This window comes from Eretmochelys imbricata, chromosome 5 (genome assembly GCF_965152235.1).
Source record: "Eretmochelys imbricata isolate rEreImb1 chromosome 5, rEreImb1.hap1, whole genome shotgun sequence".
In the NCBI taxonomy this organism is placed as follows: domain Eukaryota; kingdom Metazoa; phylum Chordata; order Testudines; family Cheloniidae; genus Eretmochelys; species Eretmochelys imbricata.
In genome coordinates, this window is record NC_135576.1 from 27209674 (window position 1) to 27235937 (window position 26264).

Here is a 26264-nt window from a genome sequence, read left to right on the forward strand (position 1 = left end):
TGTAGCCCATGAAAGCTGATGCGCAAATAAATTTGTTAGTCTCTAAGGTGCCACAAGTCCTCCTGTTCTTTTCTCAACTTCCTGTGACTCTCAGATATTGTGGTGATAAGTGCCTTACAAAACCCTATGACAAAAAGATAGATAATCTCTTTTGGTTCATGATGCAATTACATGTCTGGTTTATCATTATTTGAGTTTGCTTTACAGGTAATATAGCTCATAAATCGCTGTTCAGGTGACGATGACAAGCGGAGAAGGGTTATTCTCATGAAAAAAAGGCTGAGCCGCGCTCAGTCTGACTAACAATGTCCAAGCTCTTAGCGGGTCTGGAGACTGGCATATCAAACCCAGACAGAGTCTCACGTCTGAAAAAATTCCAGGTCCAAATTAGCTCTCATGCCTCTCTTGATTTTCAGAGTCATTTAAAATTACTGGCACCTGTGAGAATGATCATGCAATCAAATTCACATCTGTGAACATTTAGAACATCGCAGTTTGATGTCTTTCTACAATTAGTGGAAATGAACACACTGTAAATGTTCAGCATGCTGTTTTCAAATACCGAAGACACTTCGTTTCTTCTGACGTGTCAATGGCATTAGTCCAAGTGTAACCCTTCTGCCAGGTGGTGCCGGCAGCAGCCAGTACTAGGTTCAATATCTAGGGGTTCCTTTACAAAAACACAGCACAGAACTGGCTTGAGCCCCACCTAGTAACCTGGGGAAATTACACACCCCCCCTGGGCACCTCTGAAAGGCAATACTTCCCTTCTCATAAGCACAGCGTCTGAGTGTAGAAAATAAACTTTTAATGAAAGGAGGGAAGTCACCCAACATTAATTAGGGAAAATGCCACAAGCAGGATTCATAATCATAAAACTGTCAGCAGGACACCCGCCCCAGAGTGCGTGGGGCAGGGCCTTCTGCCTCACGTTCTTGGGTTCTACAACCAAAAGTTCCTTTTCTGTGCCCCTTTCTGTTCCCTCACCACACCCCACTCATAGTGGTTGTCCTTGGTCAGTGAGGACCCAGGGTTCAGAGGTGCATCTGTGTGAGTTCACCTCCCACCCAGGAAGAAGGCACCTTGCTTGCTTCACCATCTGAGCACTTGCTCTGGCTGGCCACGCTGACAGCCGCGGTACCTCTCTGGCGACCGCCCTGCCAGCTTCTCATTCTGTTCCGCTTGCCAGTCACCTTCTGCCACCTGCCTCTCTGCTGTGACCTCTGTAGGTCAGTCTCTTGAGGTTTCACCAGCTCTTTGTGATTTTCAGGTCTTAGGCTGGGCAGAAAAGCTGTCCCACCACAAGTGATTGTCAGCTCTTTTGAGCACTTAGAATAGCAAAAGGCTCCTAATGAAGCCTATTTGGCTCTATCTTTGAACAGTGAGGAGGAACAGGTTAAGCCAGACCGGGGACCTTTAGGGAGAGTCTGTTCCTCCTGGCTCGGACTTCTGTCCCCACCCCTCTTACTTTCACAGGGGTCTGGCATTTGAGCCCCTGGCTTAACTAGGTTCTTTCAGCTTAGGACGACCCGCTCAATTGGGAAAGTTAAAGCACAGTTCTGCTCCTCTTTATTCATACAAGAAAGACAACAACATTGATAACAGCATTTCATTACCCTTGCATTCAGTACTAAAGGGATTTGTAACCCAACACCAGCCAAAGTTGATCACTTTGAGCAACATTGCTCTATCTGCTGGATATCTAGGCAGAGTGGGTGTATTCATGTAAATACAATTCGCTCCTGAAGTCTCTCCCAATCCCAGCTAGCTGTCAGGGGAGAACTCATTCAGACCCTGCTTACACAAATATAAAATTTGAAAACAAAGCTGGTTTTGAGTTAGCTGAGCTCAAAAATCATCTGAAAAAATCCTTATTATTAGGGTTGCCACTTACCTGGGAGGCAGTGACCATGAGATGGTCAGGTTCAGGATCCTTGACACAAGGAAGAAAGGAGAGCAGCAGAATACGGACCCTGGACTTCAGAAAAGCAGACTTTGATGCCCTCAGGGAACTGATGGACAGGATCCCCTGGGAGAATAACATGAAGGGGAAAGGAGTCCAGGAGAGCTGGCAGTATTTTAAAGAATCCTGATTGAGGTTGCAGGAACAAACCATCCCGATGTGTAGAAAGAATAGTAAATATGGCAGGTGACCAGCTTGACTTAACAGTGGAAACCTTGCTGATCTTAAACACAGAAAAGAAGCTTACAAGAAGTGGAAGCTTGGACAAATGACCAGGGAGGAGTATAAAAATATTGCTCAGGCATGCAGGAGTGAAATCAGGAAGGCCAAATCAAACTTGGAGTTGCAGCTAGCAAGGGAATGTTAAGAGTAACAAGAAGGGTTGTCATAAATATAAAGGGAAGGGTAAACCCCTTTAAAATCCCTCCTGGCCAGAGGAAAAATCCTCTTACCTGTAAAGGGTTAAGAAGCTAAAGGTAACCTTGGTGGCACCTGACCAAAATGACCAATGAGGAGACAAGATACTTTCAAAAGCTGGGAGGAAGGAGAAGAACAAAGGGTCTGTGTCTGTCTGTATGATGCTTTTGCCAAGGACAGAACAGGAATGGAGTCTTAAAACTTAGTAAGTAATCTAGCTAGGTATGTGTTAGATTATGATTTCTTTAAATGGCTGAGAAAATAGCTGTGCTGAATAGAATGAATATTCCTGTCTGTGTGTCTTTTTTGTAACTTAAGGTTTTGCCTACAGGGATTCTCTATGTTTTGAATCTAATTACCCTGTAAGGTATCTACCATCCTGATTTTACAGAGGTGATTCTTTTACTTCTATTAAAAGTCTTCTTGTAAGAAAACTGAATGCTTTTTCATTGTTCTAAGATCCTAGGGTTTGGGTCTGTGGTCACCTATGCAAATTGGCGAGGATTTTTACCAAATCTTCCCAGGAAGTGGGGTGCAAGGGTTGGGAGGATTTTGGAGGGAAAGACGTGTCCAAACTACGTTTCCCAGTAAACCCAGATAAAGTTTGGTGGTGGCGGTGGAAATCCAAGGGTAAAATAATGTTGTACCTTGGGGAAGTTTTAACCTCAGCTGGTAAAAGTAAGCTTAGGAGGTTTTCATGCAGATCCCCACATCTGTACCCTAGAGCTCAGAGTGAGGAAGGAACCTTGACAAGGTTTCTACAGGTATGTTAGCAACAGAAAGAAGGTCAGGGAAAGTGTGGGACCCTTACCGAATGGGGGAGGCAACCTAGTGACAGAGGATGTGGAAAAAGCTAATGTACTCAATGCTTTTTTCACCTCTGTCTTCATGAACAAGATCAGCCCCCAGACCACTGCATTGGGCAGCACAATATGGGGAGGAGGTGACCAGCCCTCTGTGGAGAAAGAAGTGGTTCAGGACTATTTAGAAAAGCTGGATGAGCACAAGTCCATGGGGCTGGATGCACTGCATCCGAGAGTGCTAAAGGAGTTGGCGGATGTGATTGCAGAGCCATTGGCCATTATCTTTGAAAACTCATGGCGATCGGGCGAGGTCCTGGATGACTGGAAAAAGGCTAATGTAGTGCCCATCTTTAAAAAAGGGAAGGAGGAGGATCCGGGGAACTACAGGCCAATCAGCCTCACCTCAGTCCCTGGAAAAATCATGAAGCAGGTCCTCAGCTAATCAATTTTGAAGCACTTAGAGGAGAGGAAAGTGATGAGGAACAGTCAGCATGGATTCACCAAGGGCAAGTCATGCCTGACTAATCTAATTGCCTTCTATGATGAGATAACTGGCTCTGTGGATGAGGGGAAAGCAGTGGATGTGTTGTTCCTTGATTTTAGAAAAGCTTTTGACATGGTCTCCCACAGTATTCTTGCAGCAAGTTAAAAAATTATGGGCTGGATGAATGGACTATAAGGTGGATAGAAAGCTGGCTAGATTGTCGGGCTCAACGGGTAGTGATCAATGGCTCCATGGCTAGTTGGCAGCCGGTATCAAGCGGAGGGCCCCAAGGGTCGGTCCTGGGGCCAGTTTTGTTCAATATCTTCATTAATGATCTGGAAGATGGCATGGATTGCACCCTCAGCAAGTTTGCAGATGACACTAAATTGGGAGGAGTGGTAGATACACTGGAGCGTAGGGATAGGATACAGAGGGACTTAGACAAATTCGAGGATTGGGCCAAAAGAAATCTGATGAGGTTCTACAAGGACAAGTGCAGAGTCCTGCACTTAGGAAGGAAGAATCCTATGCACTGCTACAGACTAGGGACCGAGCAGCTAGGCAGCAGTTCTGCAGAAAAGGACCTAGGGGTTATTGTGGACAAGATGCTGGATATGAGTCAACAGTGTGCCCTTGTTGCCATGAAGGCTAACAGCATTTTGGTCTGTATAAGTAGGAGCATTGCTAGCAGATCAAGGGACGTGATCATTCTCCTCTATTTGGTATTGATGAGGTCTCATCTGGAGTACTGTGTCCAGTTTTGGGCTCCACACTACAAGAAGGATGTGGAAAAATTGGAAAGAGTCCAGTGGAGGACAACAAAAATGATTAGGGGTCTGGAGCACATGACTTATGAGGAGAGGCTGAGGGAACTGGGATTATTTAGTCTGCAGAAGAGAAGAATGAAGGGGGATTTGATAGCTGCTTTCAACTATCTGAAAGGGGGTTCCAAAGAGGATGGATCTAGACTGTTCTCAGTGGTACCAGATGCTAGAACAAGGAGTAATGGTCTCAAGTTGCAGTGGGGGAGGTTTAGGTTGGATATTAGGAAAAACTTTTTCACTAGGAGGGTGGTGAAACACTGGAATGCATTACCTCAGGAGGTGGTGGAATCTCCTTCCTTAGAAGTTTTTAAGGTCAGGCTTGACAAAGCCCTGGCTGGGATGATTTAGTTGGTGTTGGTCCTGCTTTGAGCAGGGGGTTGGACAAGATGACCTCCTGAGGTCCCTTCCAACTCTGATATTCTATGATTCTGTGATTTCAGGTTCCCAAAAAGAGAACACTGCTGGGACGGGGGGAGCTGGAAGTGGGGGAGCTGGAGGGAGGGGTACAGTTAGAGGGTGCTGGAGAGGCTATTTGGGGGGTATGGACGGGATATTTGTGTACTTGGAGGGAGCACCTGGGGGGTGCTGGATGCGGTACCTGGAGGCTGTTGGAGTGGGTACGTGAGGCCTCACTCTCGAGGTGGGGGGCAGTGTCGCTCCGTGTCATGGAGGCAGGGTGGCTGTGAAAGCTCAGAATGCGGCACCAGCCATTCTGTCAATGCATCCCTGCACGACCCCTCCCCAAGGCTGGGAGCCAGGGCCTGAGTGAGCTGGATCTGGCAGCTGTGGCTACAGGGAAGGGACTGCTCAGCTGGGGATGGACCAATTCGGGGTTCAGGGACAGCTCTTTCTGAGTTGCAGTGTCTGCTCTGCAAAAATCCTGGACATTGCCTCTTATTTGTAAAATCCGCCTGGACAGAAAATGGAGCATCAAAAAAGAGGAAATGTCTGGAGAAAACCCGGACATATGGTAACCCTACTTATTATTATATTTTAAAACCTTTTAAAGAGTTATTTCATAGAATCATAGAATATCAGGGTTGGAAGGGACCTCAGGAGGTCATCTCATCCAACCCCCTGCTCAAAGCAGGACCAATCCCCAATTAAATCATCCCAGCCAGGGCTTTGTCAAGCCTGACCTTAAAAACTTCTAAGGAAGGAGATTCTACCACCTCCCGAGGTAACGCATTCCAGTGTTTCACCACCCTCCTAGTGAAAAAGTTTTTCCTAATATCCAACCTAAACCTCCCCCACTGCAACTTGAGACCATTACTCCTTGTCCTGTCCTCTTCTACCACTGAGAATAGTCTAGAACCATCCTCTTTGGAACCACCTCTCAGGTAGTTGAAAGCAGCTATCAAATCCCCCCTCATTCGTCTCTTCTGCAGACTAAACAATCCCAGTTCCCCCAGCTTCTCCTCATAAGTCATGTGTCCAGACCCCTAATCATTTTTGTCGCCCTTCGCTGGACTCTCTCCAATTTTTCCACATCCGTCTTGTAGTGTGGGACCCAAAACTGGACACAGTACTCCAGATGAGGCCTCACCAATGTCAAATAGAGGGGAACGATCATGTGGCGGGGTGGGAGAGGAAGAGGAGAAGAATTTTTGAGAATTTCCCCAGAATTAATTTCTGGGCTTAGGCCAAGCATAAGAAATTTTAATCTAAAAGGTCACTTCAGAAGAAAAAAAACACACAAACAAAACCAAAATACCAGAATGATTGAAAATAGGGGTTTAGGACCAAAACTTATTTGACTTCAGAGGGAGCTCTCTGCAGAGATTAGTGGCTAAAATTTGGTTCTTGGAATAGAAGTTCTGTCTCTGGTTTCATGTACCACATGCTGGGTAATAACAGGAGAGGACTCCATGTGTATAAAAATAAACTCTTTATTAAGAAAACAATTTGTATAGGTGCTGCAAGTGCAGCATTTTAGCCATGTGTACACAGGCTGACTTCGTGGTGCTTTCTCCAAACTTTTTCCTCCTACAACCTGTGCTCCTCCCTCCAAGCTCCATGCAGGTTGCTACAGTCTCCAACTTAAACATAGTGTCATGGTAGCAACACTATAACATCATGAATTGCAATGTCAAGAACTGCAGCTCTCTCTCCATATGCGTCTCAGTGGATGCGACATGACACCCATGGATTATAACATTTAGCCATTTGTGACTTTGGGCTAGAGGGCAAAGCTGCTCCAGTGATAATGAAAAAAGAAACTGGGAGAATGATAGGGGAAAACGCCTCACTGCTGGCAAAAGAAAGAGCTAGTATATGAGATTGGGTAGAGGAAAGAATGAAAACCTTTGTAGGAGCTGAGGATGAGAGAAGCTTCAGTGAGGAGGAAGAGGGAACTGCACTGCCCAAGTGCTCAGACAAATGCATTCATAAAATGCAAAGCTGGAGAACAGAATCCCCAACTGCTTATGATTCATGGCTCCTGTAGTTATGGTGGGAACAGTGGATGCAGCTGACATAAGGTTTTGGGCCAGTAGGTCCTAACTCTGTGGACCCACTAGATGTGCCCTGGCCATCTGATAATCCCCCAGTCTGTATTCCTGCACAGATAGCCAGTGTGAAGTTTGCCTCTGTTCTGCCCAAATAGGTTCTTCACTGTCTAGACTCCTCCATGGTGTTTCCCTGGTCTGTTGGACCACATTATGGGGAAGCAGGTGGAGTGTGACCTTAGTGACAGCAGAGGACAGTGAAATTGATTCTTTTGCCCATTCTACACACAGGAGCTGTAGTCTGGGAAGAAATTAGTTTTCTACCTTTCAAAATGGATGTCCTGCCTGGCCTTCCATGCCCTTTGGCAATCACTAGCCTTAGCTAAAATCTCAGTTGTGTTTGTGCCAATCCCCTCTTCTGTAATCAGTTTATGCTAAGTATGCAGTAGCATTTACCTGTGCCTCATTGTTAATGCTCAAAAGGGGTGGGATGGGTTTGTTAATGAAAGTAAGTAGGTTAGATTTCTTCACTTCTGCCAGAAGCAGTAGTTACCTCAAATTTCTGGCTCTTGCTTGATTTTCAAATTTCTCTAGTCTCTGCTCTGCATTTTCACAGAATTCAGTTACACACACAGAAGAAGCTTAAGGCCTGAATTTTCAAAAGAGACTAGTGATTTTGGATGCCTCCATTTTTGGTGACACCTCAAAGGGGCCTGATTTGGTTTGAGGCCTGAGACACCTCAAAGGGGGCAGGTACTCAACACTTTTTGAAAATCAGTCCCCTTCAGCCTGTCTCTAGTTGAATACCAAAAACTGAGACAATCAAAATCACTAGTCACTTTTGAAAATTTACATTTCTTACAGCACTTTTTCTGTTACATAGTTTTCTTCAGGTCCCCACATGCTGCCTTCTGTTCTTTCCATCCGCTGATCTAGACAGCCCAACGAGATGGCTATAGCTCAGCTGTGCTCTCCACAAAGGCGATGACTATATGCTTTGGGTCAGTTTTGGTCAGAATGAAGAGAAAGATGCTTTATGGTACACTGTCGAGGGGGTGAGGCTAAAGCTGAGGCCTGTGCCCAGACTTGTGATCTTAACAAGTCTGTATTTTCCTTAATGTAATTTCCTTTGGGGGACACTCAAATAGTTTTGTTCAGTGTCCACTGACAATGAGGTTCAAAATGATTGGGTTTAGAGTACATAGAGGCTCTGAGAAGCCAAAATCTTACGGTTTTGAAGGAGAATTGGTACACATATTTGCTCCTTGTCACGCACTAGACTCCACCCCCTCTAAATGTTAACCTTTGAGAGTGTGTGCATGAGAGAGAGAGAGTATAAAACATATATGGACTTTGTGGTTTCCTTGCATGATAGCTTTCTGTTCATTTAGAGCAGGTTATGCATCTAAATGCTCAATATGAATGATATTTATGGTACTGAATTAAAATGTTTCCTAAAGAAGTGTAATTTGGGCCAAGAGTACACTTAAATGTTAGGTTAACATAGCCATGGTGTTCCAGGATGTGAAAAATTCACACCCCTGAGCACCGTAGCAATGCAGACCTAACGCTTGGTGTAGAAACAGCTAGATCGATGGAAGAATGTTTCCGTCAACTAGCTACCTTTGTTTGCGGAGGAGGAGTTGCTACGGTGATGGAACTTCTCCCCCTTTTTTTTCGCTGTAGAAAGCATCTACACTGTGGAGCTACAAAGGCATAGCTATGGCTCTGTAGCTGTGCTGCTGTCGCACCATAGTGTAGACGTGGCCTTTGTATCTTGTCAGAGGAACACTTCTGAGAAAGAGAAGGTTTTGTAAGAGAGGATGGAAAGACATTGAGAGACAGCAAGGAGAACATTTTCCAAGTACTGGGCAACAGTTTAGCCAGATGATTCTCACTGAAGCTTCCTATAGCTAAATCCTGACAAATGTACTCCTAAATGATGACGATTGATGGGTAAAAGATTTTTAAGGTTATTTATTTGGAGTTATAACAATTACAAAGGCACCACACTCTATTACAGAGCTGTATTTTTGTCTTTGATTTCAGTAATATATACAAAGTCCATGAGAGTAGTTATCGTCACTGCCGTACCTGTGGCAGGAATACTCAGTCAATGTAGAAGTCTGACTATTATACATATTTTGTCACTTCATTTCAGAATAGTTATAACACACTTCACACTGTGTGGTGCCAGGGAATGGTGCACAAGAATCACATGCACTTTAAGCATGAGCTGGCTGAAATCACACAAGTCTTCAGCATTCTGTCTCTTGACAGTATTATGAGATACACCCACTATGTTATGTATCTTATTGCTTAATTATTTTCACTACAAAAATTCCATCAACTTGAAATAAACAAACATTTATTTCTACACCTTGGGCATCATCAGATATTTGCAGTGTCTGGAATGTCTGTTTCCAGCCAGTAGTGACAAATATTATGGTGATGGGTGCCCTGGATGTACCTTAGCTAGAAGGAGGAAAAGATTGCTCTCTGAGTGAAAACTCACCCTTACACCTATGTTTACTAGAGGTATTATAAAAGGATAATAGCAGGTAGTAAGTAGTTCAGTTTCAGAGAGGACATTCTTCTTTACCAGTTAAGACATGACTGACTACAGCACATTTGTGACTGCCATTTGTTTTATACAGAGGATATAACTTGTGTTACACAAAAATAAATGTTTGGCATGGTATGGTGGAAATACTTTGCTTTGAAATACATAGGAGCTTGATTCTGGCATGATCATAGAATACCAGGGTTGGAAGGGACCTCAGGAGGTCATCTAATCCAACCCCCTGCTCAAAGCAGGACCAATCCCCAATTTTTGCCCCAGATCCCAAATGGCCCCCTCAAGGATTGAACTCACAACCGTGGGTTTAACAGGCCAATGCTCAAACCACTGAGCTATCCCTCCCCCCTGATGCTGAAGTCATGTTGTCTGAGGCAGTGGGAAGGCACACTGCCTGAGCAGGAGCTCCAGGCATTGTACCTAAAGCATGTACAGTTGTGCCCAGAAGTGCTGGTGGAGTGTGGCCACTGCACTTTCCTTGAAATGCATGCAGTGTCTGCTGCCTTCTGTACCCCAACAGCTTTGGTATCTGCCCACTTTAGAGAGGCTAGTGCTGGCAGTGATACTAGCCCTGCATTATCTTTGCATTCTCTAAGGGCAAGGACTCCTATTGGGTTACATTGCTAGGCTTCAGTTCAGGAGCGTGTCCTTGTGCAGGACACATGCCTAAGCATATTCTTGACTTTAAGACATGCTTGAATCTTATTGATGTCCGGTGCTTAAAGTTAAGCATGTGTTTGAGTGTTTTCCTGAACTGGGACCCTAAACAGGGTGCCACAAGGGGTGGGATGCCATGGCAAAGTCAATACTCGGACACTGTGTCCACTTATTTTCAATGGGACTCATATTGTATTCTAGCTTAATTCTAGACCACAGCTCTCTTTTCCTTCTACACAGGCTATAAATACCACAGTGATATACACCTTACTTGTACCTGAGACAGATATTCTCTGCATAACATATACTACAAGAACATAATATTACCATTGTTGAGACCTTTTGGAATTCAGATACAGTTGGATGGCTATTACCTCTAAATTAATTCCAATTAGGGTCCGTCTACACTGCACAGGTCTTTTGGTGGCATGTGAGTACATACCCCTATGGTGTGGATATAAATAGCAGAACACGCTCTCTACTTGCTAAGCCGTGCCTGCCTGTCTACACTGCTATTTTGAGCAGTGTAGTATCTGGCTGCCTTCCTTCTACAGGAAAAGACTTGCCCAGTGGGGAAAGGCTCTGGTATGGGGGAGGCAGCAGGGAAAGGCTGTCAGCTCCTTGCTGCTGGAGCCCTTCCCCACTGAAGGGAAAGACTTTGGCAGTTCTCCACTGCTGGAGCCCTTTTTCCCCCTAGGGAAAGACTGCAGCTGCTCCCTGCTGCTGGAAAGACTCCTGCAGTGCGGAAGAGACTTCTGCAAGAGCCTTTCACTAATACGTGAAGGTGTGGGCACAGCTGGCTTTTCACTGCGGCATGTACCTACACGTACACTAAATGCCACTGCCAGTGGTATGTGGTGTAGATGTAGCCTGAGTTATTCTTCTCGAGTAAAATTCACCCATGTACAGAGAGCACATGCAAGACTTTCTGCATCACTTAAATCCTGCAGTGGTAGCGTAGAGCACCCATGCAGGACCCTGCATCCTGGGGGCTCTCAGGGAATGAACTATGTTATCTTCTCTTGTGTAGATCCTTTGAAGCAGGGCACAGAAGGGCAGCAGCTGGTGTTCCAGAGTGTGAGTTGGAATAGCCAGGAAGAGAGGGACTGCATCAGATTGAGAGAGGAGGGGTAAATTCCATCCTCTTCACTCCTGCTCAGTTGCCCACACAATGCTTCCAATTTCATCTTTTGTTGTTTTCATTAGTTACCCCACAGGCCCATCAGTGCATGTGCTGAAAAGAGAAGCTGTATAGTGCTTATCATTTTCTGAATGCTTCAGATATAATAAAAATGGCAGCACCGGCGTCTCTTCAGTCACTGTTCTGTTGTGGTCCTGACACAGTCACCCTTCTCTGGTTGTGGTTGGGAGATTCCTGCTTTCTTACTCAATGCTGCTGAGCAGTGGTAGTTGGACCAAGCTTCAAAAAGATGAAAAGATGCCACATTTTTTTAATTTAAGACTTCCTGACCTTTGTTGGTTTGTCATGCCATCTACATCCCACAGCATTCTTTATTTAACCTAGTTCAGTCTGTAGAAATCAAATAAATAACAGTCTGACATTGTTTATTTTTGTCACAAATGATGGACCTTTTGCAGTTCACACTGAAATCAATTTGAGTTGTTTCCATTGATTTCAATGACACTGATCAGGCCTCATATTTTAATTTAGTACATCTATGGGTACTTTTATTATATGGATTTGAGTGCTAGTGACATCAGAAATTGACTGATTCTCAAAATATTATTTTAAAACTTGATTCTTTCCAGTAATCACCCATCACTACAGTAAAGTCTCTGGTCAGATTGTGGCTGGTCCAAGGGGAGGGAGGGTGCTGTTCATCTGCCATCCCTTTAGCTTCTGTGCAAGAGACAACCACAGCCTTAGCATTTGTGTAGACTGCAATCACAGGGCATGATTGCAGCTCAAGTAGATCTATCTGAGCTAACTTTAATCTTAATAGCTGGGGTACCAGATTAGTGAAGCCACCGCAGTGCATGCCTCAGTGTGGGCTGGAGAGTCCCAGGTGGGCTTACACAGCCCATGCTGAAACATGTACTGCAGCGGCTTCACTGCCCTCGGACCCAAGCTAGCAAGATTACTTTAATCTCTAATACGTCTACTCAAGCTGCAGTCACAGGGTAGAAATACCCTTAGTACCCACACACTGAAAGTGCAAAGGGGTGAATTCACAGGATCACAAGGGACTTCCTGAAGGAGAGCAAGCCTGGAGTTGTTCCATTTTGTTCCCCAGGTTACTTAGTACATCAGAAGCATATGGCGGACAAGAACACAGGTGGAAGTTCGCAAAAACGCTTCCATTGGCTCTAACACCAGTTCAGCTGAACTAGTGTTAAAGCTGAGGGGAATCACAATGTAAACAAGGCTTCTGTGGTCGGAATTGTTTTGTATCACCATTTTAATGTGAGTTGCTTTGCAGAAAACATGTTTAAAATGGTGGTAAAATCAGCTCTGGCTGAGGGAGCCATGTCTGTGCTGCAGCTCCCACTGGTCATGGTGGGAACTGTTCTTGGTAATTTTTCCCAGTGTTGTAGTTACTTCATTATTTTCTTAACACTACAGATCCTTAGGCCATGTCTGCACTACGAAAGTACTCCGATTTTACAGAAGTCGATTTTTGGGAACAGATTGTATAAAGTCAAGTGCATGCGTCCACACTAAGCACATTAATTCGGCGGTGTGCGTCCACAGTACTGTGGCAAGCGTCGACATTCCGAGCGGTGCACTGTGGGTAGTGTGGCAGAGCTCTGACCTTGTCCCCATGGGTCCCACGCTTCCAGGTGGTTTATGCTAGCTTCAGAGGCTCACTGCAACCCTCCACGTAGCCCTTCTCTCTCTAGGGCCAGGGAGCCCTTTTCATCATAAGCCAGCAATGGAGGTTGGTGAGAGAATTCCCACAGTCTCTGTTGCTCCTACGGCCTCATGCCAAAACAGTTTAGCCTCCTGTCCTGACAGGGGCCTGTTTTCCCCTCCCAGGAGGTGTTTCTGTAGTGGTGGGTTGGGGGGAACCCAGGCCCACCTTCTACTCCGGGTACCGGCCCAGGGACCCTAATGGTAGCAGCTGTTGGCAGCCAACCTTTCACTGCCAGAGTTGCTACATTTCCCTGGGCCACTTCCCCACAGCTCTCCTGCTTCTTCCTTCTTCACCTTTACCTTAGGGCTCCCTTACCAATAACTTGAGGGTGTCTTCATTAATCAGCCCTTCAGCCTCACTTCCTCTCCTCTGGAGTGAGCCCTTTTATATTATCAGAGGGGCCTTAATTAGATTCAGGTGGTCACATTAGCTTAATGGCCTCACCTGACTCTTTGCAGGTTAATTGGAGTCAGGTGTTCTCATTAGCCTGGAGCAGCCCCTGCTCTGGTCAGTCAGGGAACAGAAAACTGTTAATCCAGTGGCCAGTATATCTGCCTTCTGCTACTCTGCTGTACATGACTGCACTCCTGTCCCTGTTGTTCATTAGTTGTCCCCCATAATTACGTGGTTTTCCAGGTCCTGTGGACCCCCCCTTAGGCTGGGGGGGGATCCTTTAGCATCCCAATAAGGCTACTCTGCTGTACCCAACTGGCCTGGGTCTATCACAGTAGCTATCCCACAGTTCCCGCAGTCCTTGCTGCCCATTGGAATTCTGGGCTGAGCTCCCAATGCCTGATGGGCCCAAAAATTTGTCGCGGGTGGTTATGGGTAAATGTTGTCAGTCAACCCTCCCTCCCTCCATGAAAGCAACAGCAGACAATCATTTCGCGCCCTTTTCCCTGGATTGCCCGAGCAGACGCCATAGCACGGCAAGCATGGAGCCCGTTCAACTCACCACAGCAGTTATGACCATTGTAAACACCTCATGCATTATCGTGCAGTTTATGCAGAACCAGCACCTGAAAAACCAGGCAAGGAGGCGACGGCAGCATGGTGATGAGGACATGAACACAGATTTCTCTAAAACTGCGGTCCCCGGCAATTTGGAGATCATGGTGTTACTGGGGCAGGCTCATGCCGTGGAACACCTATTCTGGGCCCAGGAAACAAGCACAGAGTGGTGGGACCACATAGTGTTGCAGGTTTGGGATGATTCCCTGTGGTGCCGAAATTTTCGCATGCATAAGGGCACTTTCATGGAACTTTGTGACTTTCTTTCCCCTGCCTGAAGCGCAAGAATACCAAGATGAGAGCAGCCCTCACAGTTCAGAAGCGAGTGATAATAGCCAGGTGGAAGCTTGCAACTCCAGACAGCTACTGGTCAGTTGGTAATCAGTTTGGAGTAGGCAAATCTACTGTGGGGATTGCTGTGATGCAAGTAGCCAACACAGTCATTGAGCTGCTGCTATCAAAGGTAGTGACTCTGGGAAATCATAGAATATCAGGGTTGGAAGGGACCTCAGGAGGTCATCTAGTCTACCCCCTGCTCAAAGCAGGACCTATCCCCCAAAAATGTGCAGGTCATACTAGATGGCTTTGCTGCAATGGGATTCCCTAACTGTGGTGGGGCTATAGATGGAACGCATATCCCTATCTTGGGACCGGACCACCAGGGCAGCCAGTACATAAACCGCAAGGGGTACTTTTCAATGGTGCTGCAAGCACTGGTGGATCACAAGGGACATTTCACCAACATCAGCGTGGGATGGCTGGGAAAGGTTCATGACGCTCGCATCTTCAGGAACTCTGGTCTGTTTAAGCGGCTGCAAGAAGGGATTTACTTCCCAGACCAGAAAATAACTGTTGGGGATGTTGAAATGCCTATAAAGAAAAGGCGTACTTGTGGCACCTTAGAGACTAACCAATTTATTTGGTCTCTAAGGTGCCACAAGTACTCCTTTTCTTTTTGCGAATACAGACTAACACGGCTGTTACTCTGAAACCTGAAATGCCTATAGTTATCCTTGGGGACCCAGCCTACCCCTTAATGCCCTGGCTCATGAAGCCGTACACAGGCACCGTGGACAGTAGTAAGGAGCTGTTCAACTATAGGCTGAGCAAGTGCAGAATGGTGGTAGAGAGTGCATCTGGACGTTTAAAAGGTCACTGGCGCACTTCACTGATTCGTTCAGACCTCAGCGAAACCAATATTCCCACTGTTATTGCTGCTTGCTGTGTGGTCCACGATCTCTGTGAGAGTAAGGGGGAGATATGTATGGTGGGGTGAGAGGTTGAGGCAAATCGCCTAGCTGCTGAATACACGCAGCCAGACACCAGGGTGGTTAGAAGAGCGCAGCAGGAAGCGCTGCGCATCAGAGAAGCTTTGAAAACCAGTTTCATGACTGGCCAGGGTACTGTGTGACACGTCTGTTTGTCTCTCCTTGATGAAAACCCGCCCCCTTGGTTGCCTCTAAATTCCCTGTAAGCCACCCGCCCTCCCACCTTCGATCACAGTTTGCTTGCAAAGGAAATAAAATCACTATCATTTAAAAAACACGTATTCTTTATTAATTGATTATAAAAGTAGGGAGATAACTCACAAGGTAGCCCAGATGGGGTGTGGGAGGAGGGTAGGAGGGAAGGAAAAGGCCACTTCAAAACTAGTTGAATGACAGCTTTCTGTTGCTTGGGCTGTCCACTGGGGTGGAGTGGTTGGGTGCCCGGAGCCTCCCCCCGCGTTCATGGATGTCTGGGTGAGGAGGCTATGGAACTTGGGGAGGACGGAGGGCAGTTAAGTAGGGGCTGCAGCGGCAGTCTGTGATCCTGCTGCCATTCATGAACCTCCACCAGAGGCTGGAGCATGTCCGTTTGATCCCACAGTAGCCCCAGTATTGCCTCATGCCTCCTCTGATCTTCCTGCCGCCATCTCTCCTCATGTTCATCGGCTGCTTTCCTGTACTCTGCTATTGTGTCCCTCCGCACATTCTGCTGAGCTCTGTCAGTGCCGGACGACTGCATGAGCTCAGAGAACGTTTCATCGCGCGTGCGTTTTTTTTGCTGCCTTATCTGAGATAGACTTTGGGACGGAGGAGGGAGGCTTGAAACATTTGCAGCTGCTGGAGGAAAAAAAGGGAGTGAAGTATTTAAAAAGATACATTTTACAGAACAATGGCTATACTCTTTCTCGGTGAACAACACTATTCACATTGCATAGCACATGTGATTTTGGTACAAGGTCGCATTTTGCATCTTACATTGAGTGCCTGTGGCTTTAGTGTTAGAGATCACACACGCAGTGCCGGGCAACAGAATTCGGCAAAATTCTGCCGGGGAGTGGGGGAATCCCCCGCATCCTGACCCTGCTGCAGGTGGGGTGTGAGGGCACCCCCACTTACTCTGACCCAGGGCTCCACAAACCCCTAATCTGCCTCTGTATGGAAGAGTCCAGTCCTCTTTGGAAAGAGCTTGTTCTCATGAACTACACTTAAAAGTTAGGCGCACATGGGTCTATTCACATCTCTTTCACTAACTTGCAGGGTAGTCAACAAGTGCCCTTAGGTTACTTGGGTTCAGAAGTGCCCCTCAGCTTATGTGGTAAGTAGTCTGCTGAACATGCGGATCCAAGCCCAGGGAGTATGGAAAGAGGAAGTACAGGACCAGTTGCATTCTCACACATTTCTCTGAAACCGTGGAAGCCATCTCTAAGATGCAGGCTTTGTGGCTGGGACAGCAGGGAGACCTGGGGGAGGGGGTAAGAATTTATACACTACAAGATATTCCTACTCCCGCCCTCCGAAAACCCCTTCTGTGGGAGACAAAGCCACACAAGTTAATTTTGAATGAGTCGCCATTACTTTGTTCAAGTTTTCCTTCAGTGCTGCCAAGCCCAACACCCGCATAAGGGCAGAATCAGGAGTCAATGCGTGCAGGGCAAAACGATGGGGAACCCGTATAAATTAACACTGACTGAGGGCAGGTCTACACTTAAAACGCTGCAGTTGTGCCACTGTAGTGCTTCAGTGGAGACACTACTATGCTAATGGGACAGCTTCTCCCATCGTGGTAGTTAATCCACTTCCGCAAGAGGCAGTAACTGCAGCGACAGGAGAAGCCGTCCCATCGACATAGCACTGTCTACAACAGGGGTAAGGCCAGTATAACTGCATTGGTCGGGGGTGTGTGTGGCTTTTTCACACCCCTGAGAGATGTAGTTATACCAATATATGTTTGTCGTGTAGACCTGGCCTCAGTCAGCATTAATTTGCACATTTGTTCTGCAGTTTTGCTTGGGGGAGAGGAGAAGAATGCTTCTGTCAATGTAGCCGCATCTACACCAGGGGTATAGGTCAGCATAGTTGCAGTGCTCAGGGGCATGGATTTTTCACATCCCTGAGTGCATTAGCTATGTCAGCTTAAGTTCGAAATGTATTTGTGCAGTATTTGGATCTCTTTGTCTTTTTCATTTGCAAATTGAAGTTACTGAAGTGTAGGGGATCTGGATGAATAATTTGGAGTGGGTATTAAACAGTTTTGCCTCTTTGTGTTTTCAAATTGTCTGCAATGGATCGTGACTTTTTTCAAATGTAATCCAAATTATTCACCAAATAATTTCTGCAGTCAATGTTATTGATCTGTAGCACAGCTGTAATTAAGAATTTGAAATCATCTTTCCAGAGATATTCTTCTGAGTTGCTTGAAATTTATTGTTTCTGCAACAATTCCTCCCAGCAAACTTATTTGTTAGAACATCCATAACAAATAAGCACAAGAGGAGCAAAAATACCAAGTGAATTGGTTTATAAATCCTAAGAAAAATGTATGGCATATTTCCCCCTCATTATTTACATAGCTTTGTTACTTACCTACCTCACCAGACTATTGCGATGATTAGTTAAAGTTTGAGAAGCACTTGCTAAATGTAAAGGGCTACCAAAGTATTATTATTGTTTCCAATAGATTTAGTTTTTCTGAGATTCTTGCTGTTTTATTTCCAAGGGCGTTGTAAGGTCTTCTTGTTCTTGTATATCAGTACTTTAATATGTGTCAAGTTGATGATCCTGAATGCAGGACAGAAGAGAGAGCTGGTAAAATGGATTAGAAGGCTCAGATTCTCTGCTGCATTCAACTACCGGTAGGTGCAGCAAAAAAGGGGGCTGTTTGGAGCCCGGTTACAGCTTCCTGATTCTCTGTTTGGCCCCAGAACCATGGGCTGCTCTAAACTGTACCAGTTGGCTACATTCTCCTAGAGACCATATGCCAACTGGAGTAGCTAGAGCTTCCACCTGTCCCTTTTGGGGGCTTCAGGGAGGGAGGCTTAAAAGATGGCACCAGCAGCTGTATATCATGTTGAGGGTGTACCCAGTGAGTGAATTGCAGGAGGTTTCCACTTCTTTTGTGCTGCTTGGGCACCTATTGAGTTCCCAGGGGTGAGTGGGCACAAGCCTACCTGCATGTAAAGGCCCCTCCCCCAGCCTAAGGGGAGGAGCCATTGAACCCAGGGCTCAAGTAAAGTCAGGGAACAATAAATGATAAAATGGAGATGGGAGTGAAGGTCATAGGGTCAAAAGCAGGGACCACACAAGCAGTGGAGTGGGGCTGAGAATCTGGCTCAAGGTTTCCATTTTCTAAATAAAGGCCTTATTGTGTAAACCTTTACTCCTTTGAATGTTTCTATGCACTGCAATGCAGCTGTTTTTGTGAGTAAGGACTACCCATGTAAGGAAAGTTTTGCAAGATTGGACCCAAAGTTTTTTTACTATAGTTTTATTTTTTCAGTACAGTACTCCCTTATTGTATCCACAAGAGCTTCACAGAGGTATTTTAGTGCTGCCCTGGGTTTCAAAATTTAGTCTCAAATGCAACCGGATAAGGAAATTTCTTGGAGTGTCTGGGAAATACAACTGTTTAACACACAACAGGTTCTGCCCCTCCTCCTGAGGTGTGTTTTGTTCCTATTATCTCAACAAAAGGACATAATTATTCAAAAGGGGTCTAATTAATGCAGTCCTTACACAGCCTTTAATCAGGCAAAACTCCCATTGAAGCCGATGAGAATTTTATTTTGAATAAGGACTGAAGGGTTTACCACAAGGTTCAGAAGTACAGTTCTTACAATGAGACAAAAACAGATTCACCAGGTGCTTTCTTAAACCTTGTCTATTTATATTATTATTGCTGTGTCTAGCTTTTATCCACCATAGCTGGTAGCAGATAAAAAAGGAAATGGACAAGACCACAAGGTAAATAGTGAAACTTACTTGATTATCATAAGTAGCATTCTTGGCACCCCAACTGCCTGTTCAATTAAAGAAAAATGTATAAAACCAAAAGCGTCCTAGTAGAGGAATAATGAAGAGTAAATTCTTAAGAGACCTAAATGTCAGCTGTACTCTTGTTTTAGCTTCTCTTCTAAAGTATTGTTGCCGATCAATTCTGGTGAGTATTTGTAAGGTGTTAAGTTTTGTATTTAGCTTCAAATCAAATAAGTTGGTGGAAATGACAAGTGTAAATCTGATTTTGGCTTGTCTCACATCTAAAAATGACCTTTAAAATAACTTGATTTCACTTGGTATTTTGTTAGAACTAGTTGAAAAATCAGGTTTTCTCAGCCTTCCCTGTCATTTATGGTAGATAAGGTCACAAAAACATTACATATAATAAAACTGCTGCTATGAAGGAAATAAAAGTTGCCATAGAAAATTCTTTTCACCAGCAAATTTTCATCACTTCTTTGTTATGCTTGTTTTTGAAGTGTCTTTACTGTGTGTTTTTTGGTTTCAAGAGCATTGGTAATTGTCTGGCTACTTACAGAATTTTTGTTAAAAATCTTGGGCCTGATTCCACACTCCATAGTCAAACTTCCTAATGATTTCAAGGGAAATGTTGTCTGCAAGACTGTGGGTTTGGGGCCCTGAGTTGTAGTGTTCTATGTTAAGACTTCATAGGCAGTGGTTAAAATTCCTTCACCTTGGGTGGTAACATTTGCCATCACTATCTTTTCTCCAGGTAAGTGGAGCTCATTGCACATGCCTATGCACATGCACGCACGCATACAAACACCCACATCTCTCGTTTTGCTTCCAGAGCTTAGACACCAGACCTGTACTTTGATTACAGTTACAAGAGAGGCTCCACCCAATGCTTCATGGTCCCTGCAGTTTGACTCAGGATGATAGAGTTTCTTGTCAGTGCTTATTCAATTTACTGTAGCGGTTGAGTTGTGATCCTTATTATTTTACCAGATAAAGTGCCTTTGTTATTAAAGCTAATAACCTTCCTCAGTTAATTGCAAGCTATTTTTTTGGCAAGATCATCAAAGAAATGTTGTGTACAAAAATTATGAAACACATTAAAGAATCCTTTAACCCAACTGGTGAAGAGTAATTAAGTATTTCTGTAGATTTATTCTGGTTACAGAGAAGGTGAATTCTCACACATGCCCCTTTCTTCATATGGCCTCCAAAAAAGGGTTGCATTCATGTAGCTAAGGGCATGGGTCCCAGGGAATTTTCCTCACATCTCAGTTTGCACCACTAATGCTATGTAGAGTAACAGGTGTGCTGCAGTAGTTGCAAATACACTGAAAAGGAAAGCAAATGTACTTTGATGGGTTGATAGATCGACCCAAATTAATTCTGGGTCAGATTCTACTCCACTTGTCACACTGAGTAGAAACCACATGGGCAGCATGTGGGGTAAGAAGCTACTCAACATGAGTGAGAGTGGTAGAATCTAGCCCTTTAATGATTGGGTCAGTCTGATTTTTTAAGGTTTTTAAAGAATAGGGCAGCATATGTGTATTCTTCTTCAAAGATATGCCCCTCAGCTGATTATAAACAAGGGAATTTTGTTTCCTGAAACTTCTTACACAATATCATTTTGCTTTGAGGCAGATAGGCTGGGGCCTCCTCTAGATATATTGGTGGATTCACTGAACTGTACAGCTTTCAGCATACAATGGAGAATGCCAAAGCAGCATGCGAGCACCATCACAGGATACACTGTAAGTAAACCTTTATTTTTGTTAGCAATATACAGCATAGAATCCAAATGGACCACATATTCCCATTCATTGTTCTCAAGGAAAGTGAAAACAGTAAGGGAAAGCAAGGAGGGTACTTTGAATCCCAGACTCAGTACCATACACTAGAGTTGTCTAGAAAGAGTTCTGTGAAAAAGCTGAGTTGGAACCAATAGTAAAGAGTCTTTAATTAACAAGCAGCTATGTTTTAAAAGCAAGCTATGATGGGAATTTTGTGTGGATGCAAGAAGCATGGATTCACAATAATTTGCATTTCTCTTGTGACTTTTATCCAAGGATCTCAAAGCACTTTACAATTAATTAGATAGGAGAACATTCCAGTAAGGTAGAGTAGAGCAGGTAAATATTATGCTTTTTTTTTTTTTACAGATTGGTAAGCAGAGGCACAGAGAGTGAAATTTATTCTAACTGCCTCAAGCCTGAGTCCCAAATTCCCCCCACCCCATCTCCTCACCCCACAGCCCCTTCCCATCTACCCCCTATTGCCCACAAGGCCACCTCCTCACCTTACATGTGCGTCTTCTCCAGGGTCCAGGCACCTAATTAGTGGAGCCATGCCTGTGCGGCTCCACTAATTAGGTGGGTGGCCCTTCATTCTCTCATGTGAGGCTGCCCAGGCGTGCACCTTAGAGGGAACTATCCGTGAGCCACCTGAATGGAGCTCGTGGACCACTGGTGGTCCATGGACCACATTTTGAGAACCTCTGTTCTAGGATTCTGTGCTGCCGTAAGTTGTTGATAAAAGAGGTGTGAGTAGGTCTCAGAAGCAAAGCAGTGTAACTTTGCACCAGTCTGGCATTCAGCATTCATGCAAAACAAATGAAACTTGTACTGATTTTGTATTCTGTGGAAACCAAATTTAATCCTTAAACTAAAGTCAATGGGAGCTGTTTTTGCCAGGGGTGAACTTGGCCCTGAGCACATGGGGGATGGTAGACAAGAGCTGGTCAAAAATGTTTTGTTTTCCCCATGGAAAATGTTGATTGAGCGCCCCTTCCCCCACAAAAAAATTCTAAATACAAATGCAAATTTTCATTGAAAAAAAAAACAGTTTTCAAGGGACGCAGACAATTGAATGAAAGATGTCCATTTAATGAAAAACTCAGTTTTCCATTGGGAAAAAAGTTATGACAGAAAATGTTTGACCTTCTCTATTTCTGATATAAGTTGTGATGGTTAGGGGCTGTTTCATCTTATACCTACACGCTGCTTGCTTTTCCTGCTATGCCCTATCTTTTCCTCCCTTGGTTGTGTAAGTTACACTTGTCTTGCACATCTCCTGAATTATTTTTATTATTATTGAATTATTTGTATTGTAGTAGCTCCCAGAGGTCCATGATAATACAAATAATAAGTTATAATAACAATAATTGAGCTAGGCACTATACTTAGTTTGGTACATCCTTGGATGTATAAACAGAGGAGTAGTGAGTAGAAGTAGGGAGGTAGTTTTACCTCTACATATAGCATTGGCAAGACTGATACTATAATACCAGCATCCAGTTCTAGTGTCCACATTATACAAAAGATGTTGAAAACTTGGAGAGGGTGCAGAAAAGGGCCACGTGGAGAGAAAATACCTTGTACTAAAAAGCTCTTTAGTCTAGCAGAAAAAGGGATAACAAGAATCAATTACTTGACATTGAAGCCAGGCAAATTCCAATTAGAAATAAGGCACAAATTTTTAACTGAGAAGGTGATTAAACACTGGAACAAACTACCAAGGGAAGAGCTGTATTTTCCATCTCTCAATGTCTCCAAATTGAAATTGGATGCCTTTCTGGAAGATCTGCTTTAATCAAACACAAGTTATTGGGCTCAATACATGGGATGACATTCTCTAGTCTGTGTTATATAGGAGGTCAGATTTGGATAATCTAATGATCCCTTCAGGCCTTAAAATCTAAGAATGTATGAACAGACATAAGTAAGAGATGGTACCAGCTCTAAAGAACTTGTAAGCTAAATAAACAGGCCAGACAAACAGTGGAAGAAAGGGTCCATCCCCATTTTATAAATGGGGAATAGAGGCACAGAGAGAGTAAGTGGATGTCCAGTGGGTAAAAGTTACACTGCTTTGCAACTTCCACCAGTTCCATTACCAATTTACACAGGAGCCAGATCCTCAGTTGACTTCAATGGGTTTATGCCAGTTGAGGATCTTGCCCATGATGTATAACTTACAGTGTAATTCATGTAATTGCTGAATGAAGCCTAGAGACTTCCATGGGAATTCAACCTACTTATTTCAGGCTGCATTTTGCTGAATTTAGCAACCACATTTTACTGTACCAGGAAGTTCACTGAATGCCAACTAATTCATGTACACTTAGGGTTTGTCTGTAGTGGGATATGACATATGTTAAAACACATGTGTTAAACACAAGGTTAAATGATCAGTTTAAACAAGGATTGTTGTGTCAGCTGAGTATGGTTAACCCTAGGGTCCATTCTGATACAGTGTTAAATATGACAGTTCGTTTCTACAACTAAGTGCTAAGTCATATTTAACATTGTATCATCTAACACATTATAAATTATGTCATTTTGATGTGTAGACAAACCTTGGTAAGTCTGAAGAATATGTCAATGTATGCTAACTCTCCATGTGTCTGTGGAGGGGCAAGGGCTGTATACGCAGTGATGTGATAGTAGTTTACTTATTATTTCTAAAGTATTTGTATCACTGCCTTAACTACATCTCTTCAAGGTGTTTTACTCAGAGGTCGAAGCTGATAAACCAGTAAAACAGCGGTCACATGATGTCCCCCTTAGCTTGGATATGCTCAGCATGGTGAGTATCTGGCTTTATACATTGTCAGAATGATCAGAGCCTCTGGAATTTTGAGAGAGTTAAGTTTGGCATTTTCTAATAATTGGTGATATTTCTATAGTAGGAACCAGGAACTCTGACTTCTTTGGCTGTGTGAACTAATACCGGCTTCAATTCCAAACCCACAGGGACTATTGGGCAAAGAGGAAATCATAGCACACTGCTGTAATCTAATCAGAAATCTGGGATATGATTTTCGTACCTCATTCTCCTGCTAGTTTTGAATTTGCAACTGTTGGGACTTGCTGTGGGTTTTAATAGCAATTACCTGTGGGATCTCTTTAAATATTACTTTTGATTTCAAGTTCACTTTTTCAACTGGGAAAAGTTCATTTGTGCATGCAAAAATGGAAGAGCAATCACGTCTCCATTTGCTGTTCCATGTATTTAGGTGTCTAAACTCCCATCTGGGCAAAGCTGTGCCATCATGGTAAATGTCTGAGCAAACAGAGTTGAATTTTTGGCAAATTCCTGTGTGTGCAAGTGAGACTCTGCCCACTGAAAATTTGAGATTAAAAGTTTAATTGTGAGCTTTAATAACTCCTAACTACCAAAAAAAAAGAAAAAAAAAGGCAAATGTGCAAGTTCTAGTCTCCAAGGGGCTTTTCTGGGATTGGAAGTTTTTTATTCTTTCAAAAAAATCTCTTGTCTTTTCCCATCACCTCCCTTTCCCCCTATTCTCTTCTTTTCTTTACCCTCTTCATCCCTTTCCTTTTCACCTTTATATGCTTCATTCTTCTTCTCCCCATTCCCCTCTCTCCTTCTAATCAGTGTCCTTCCTTCTTTTGGGCCATGTCCTCTTTACTCTTCCTTTCACATGGCTGAATTAGGAATGTTCCGTAGGACTGCACCAGCTAGAAATTGGCACTGAGATAATAGCATCAAATTCAAACATTTGTGGGCAGAGGGGAGATTTCTTTCTCTTTTTGAAGGGCATTGTGGTGAAGTTGGTGAACATGAGCAAACCTCTTCAAAAGGAAGTGATGAAGTGAAGAAGAGGGAAGAGTAGCTTCTCAGATTCCCTGTTGCCTTATACTCACTTTCTTTGGCTACTCCTGAATCTCATGGCTTTCACAAATATGGGATCATAGTAAAGGAAGGAGTCTCATTGTCATGATTAATTATTACTTTGTTATACACTATTTTTTGTCCCTCCTGTGTTCCTCACTTCTTTTTCCTAAAAGTACTTCTGTTGCCACCACAGGATTATCATACACAATGTAAGGAGAGTGATCACTTTGGATAAGCTATTACCAGCAAGAGAGTGAGTTTGTGTGTGTGTGGGGGTGAGAAAACCTGGATTTGTGTTGGAAATGGCCCACCTTGATTATCATACACATTGTAAGGAGAGTGGTCACTTTAGATAAGCTATTACCAGCAGGAGAGTGAGTTTGTGTGTATGGGGGTGGGGTGGTGAGAAAACCTGGATTTGTGCTGGAAATGGCCCAACTTGATTATCATACACATTGTAAGGAGAGTGATCACTTTAGATAAGCTATTACCAGCAGGAGAGTGGGGTGGGAGGAGGTATTTTTTCATGCTTTGTGTGTATATAAGATCTTCTAAACTTTCCACAGTATGCATCCGATGAAGTGAGCTGTAGCTCACGAAAGCTTATGCTGAAATAAATTGGTTAGTCTCTAAGGTGCCACAAGTACTCCTTTTCTTTTTGTGAATACAGACTAACACGGCTGTTACTCTGAAACCATAGGATATGACACCATAGGGTATGTCTACACAGCAGCTGGGAGGTTTAATTCTCAGCTCAGGAAGCTAGACATGAGCTAGTGCTTGCAAGGCTCAGTCTAGCCACCTGAATACCCACCCAAGGGGTCAAATGGGATTGCATGCGGGCAGCTAGCCCAAGCTGTTACTCACATAGTCATGGTTACGCTGCTATTTTTAGGCACTAGCTCCAGCTGACCTAACACGTGTACATCTATTTGAGCTGGGAATTACATGTCCCATCTGCTGAGTATATTGATCATATCTTGCTTTGCTGACTCATCACTCATGATTTGCCATCAACTTTTAAGTATGTTGTTTGTTAACAAGTCCCATTCTGATTTTTCCCCCCAGGGTCAACTTGATGGACAAGCAATTTTTGTAAGTACTGCACTTCCTGAAACTGTCGCAGCTGTGATCCAAAATAAGACAGAACATTTAGAGCCTCCCTTTCCACTGATTCATATGCAGTGCACTAAAAGGCTCCATAATCTACTAAAATAATAATACTTGGCACTTAAATAGGGCTTTTCCTAGTCAAAGTGGCACAAACTTTAACTAATGTTCAGAGCCGGTAGGTAAGAAAGCATTATTATCATCTCCATTTTAGAGATGG

At 44.0% G+C, this 26264-nt stretch overlaps 1 protein-coding gene across 1 annotated transcript in view; it reads left to right on the plus strand.

Annotated features, from left to right (window-relative positions):
- The window catches only part of EGFLAM (EGF like, fibronectin type III and laminin G domains), a 125584-nt gene that overhangs the window by 8114 nt on the left and 91206 nt on the right, over positions 1-26264 (plus strand). The window contains exons 2-4 of the mRNA XM_077816255.1: positions 20942-21051; positions 23801-23884; positions 26003-26029. Of these exons, the coding sequence (XP_077672381.1) occupies positions 20942-21051; positions 23801-23884; positions 26003-26029 (221 nt within the window). The remainder of the gene's footprint in view (positions 1-20941; positions 21052-23800; positions 23885-26002; positions 26030-26264) is intronic.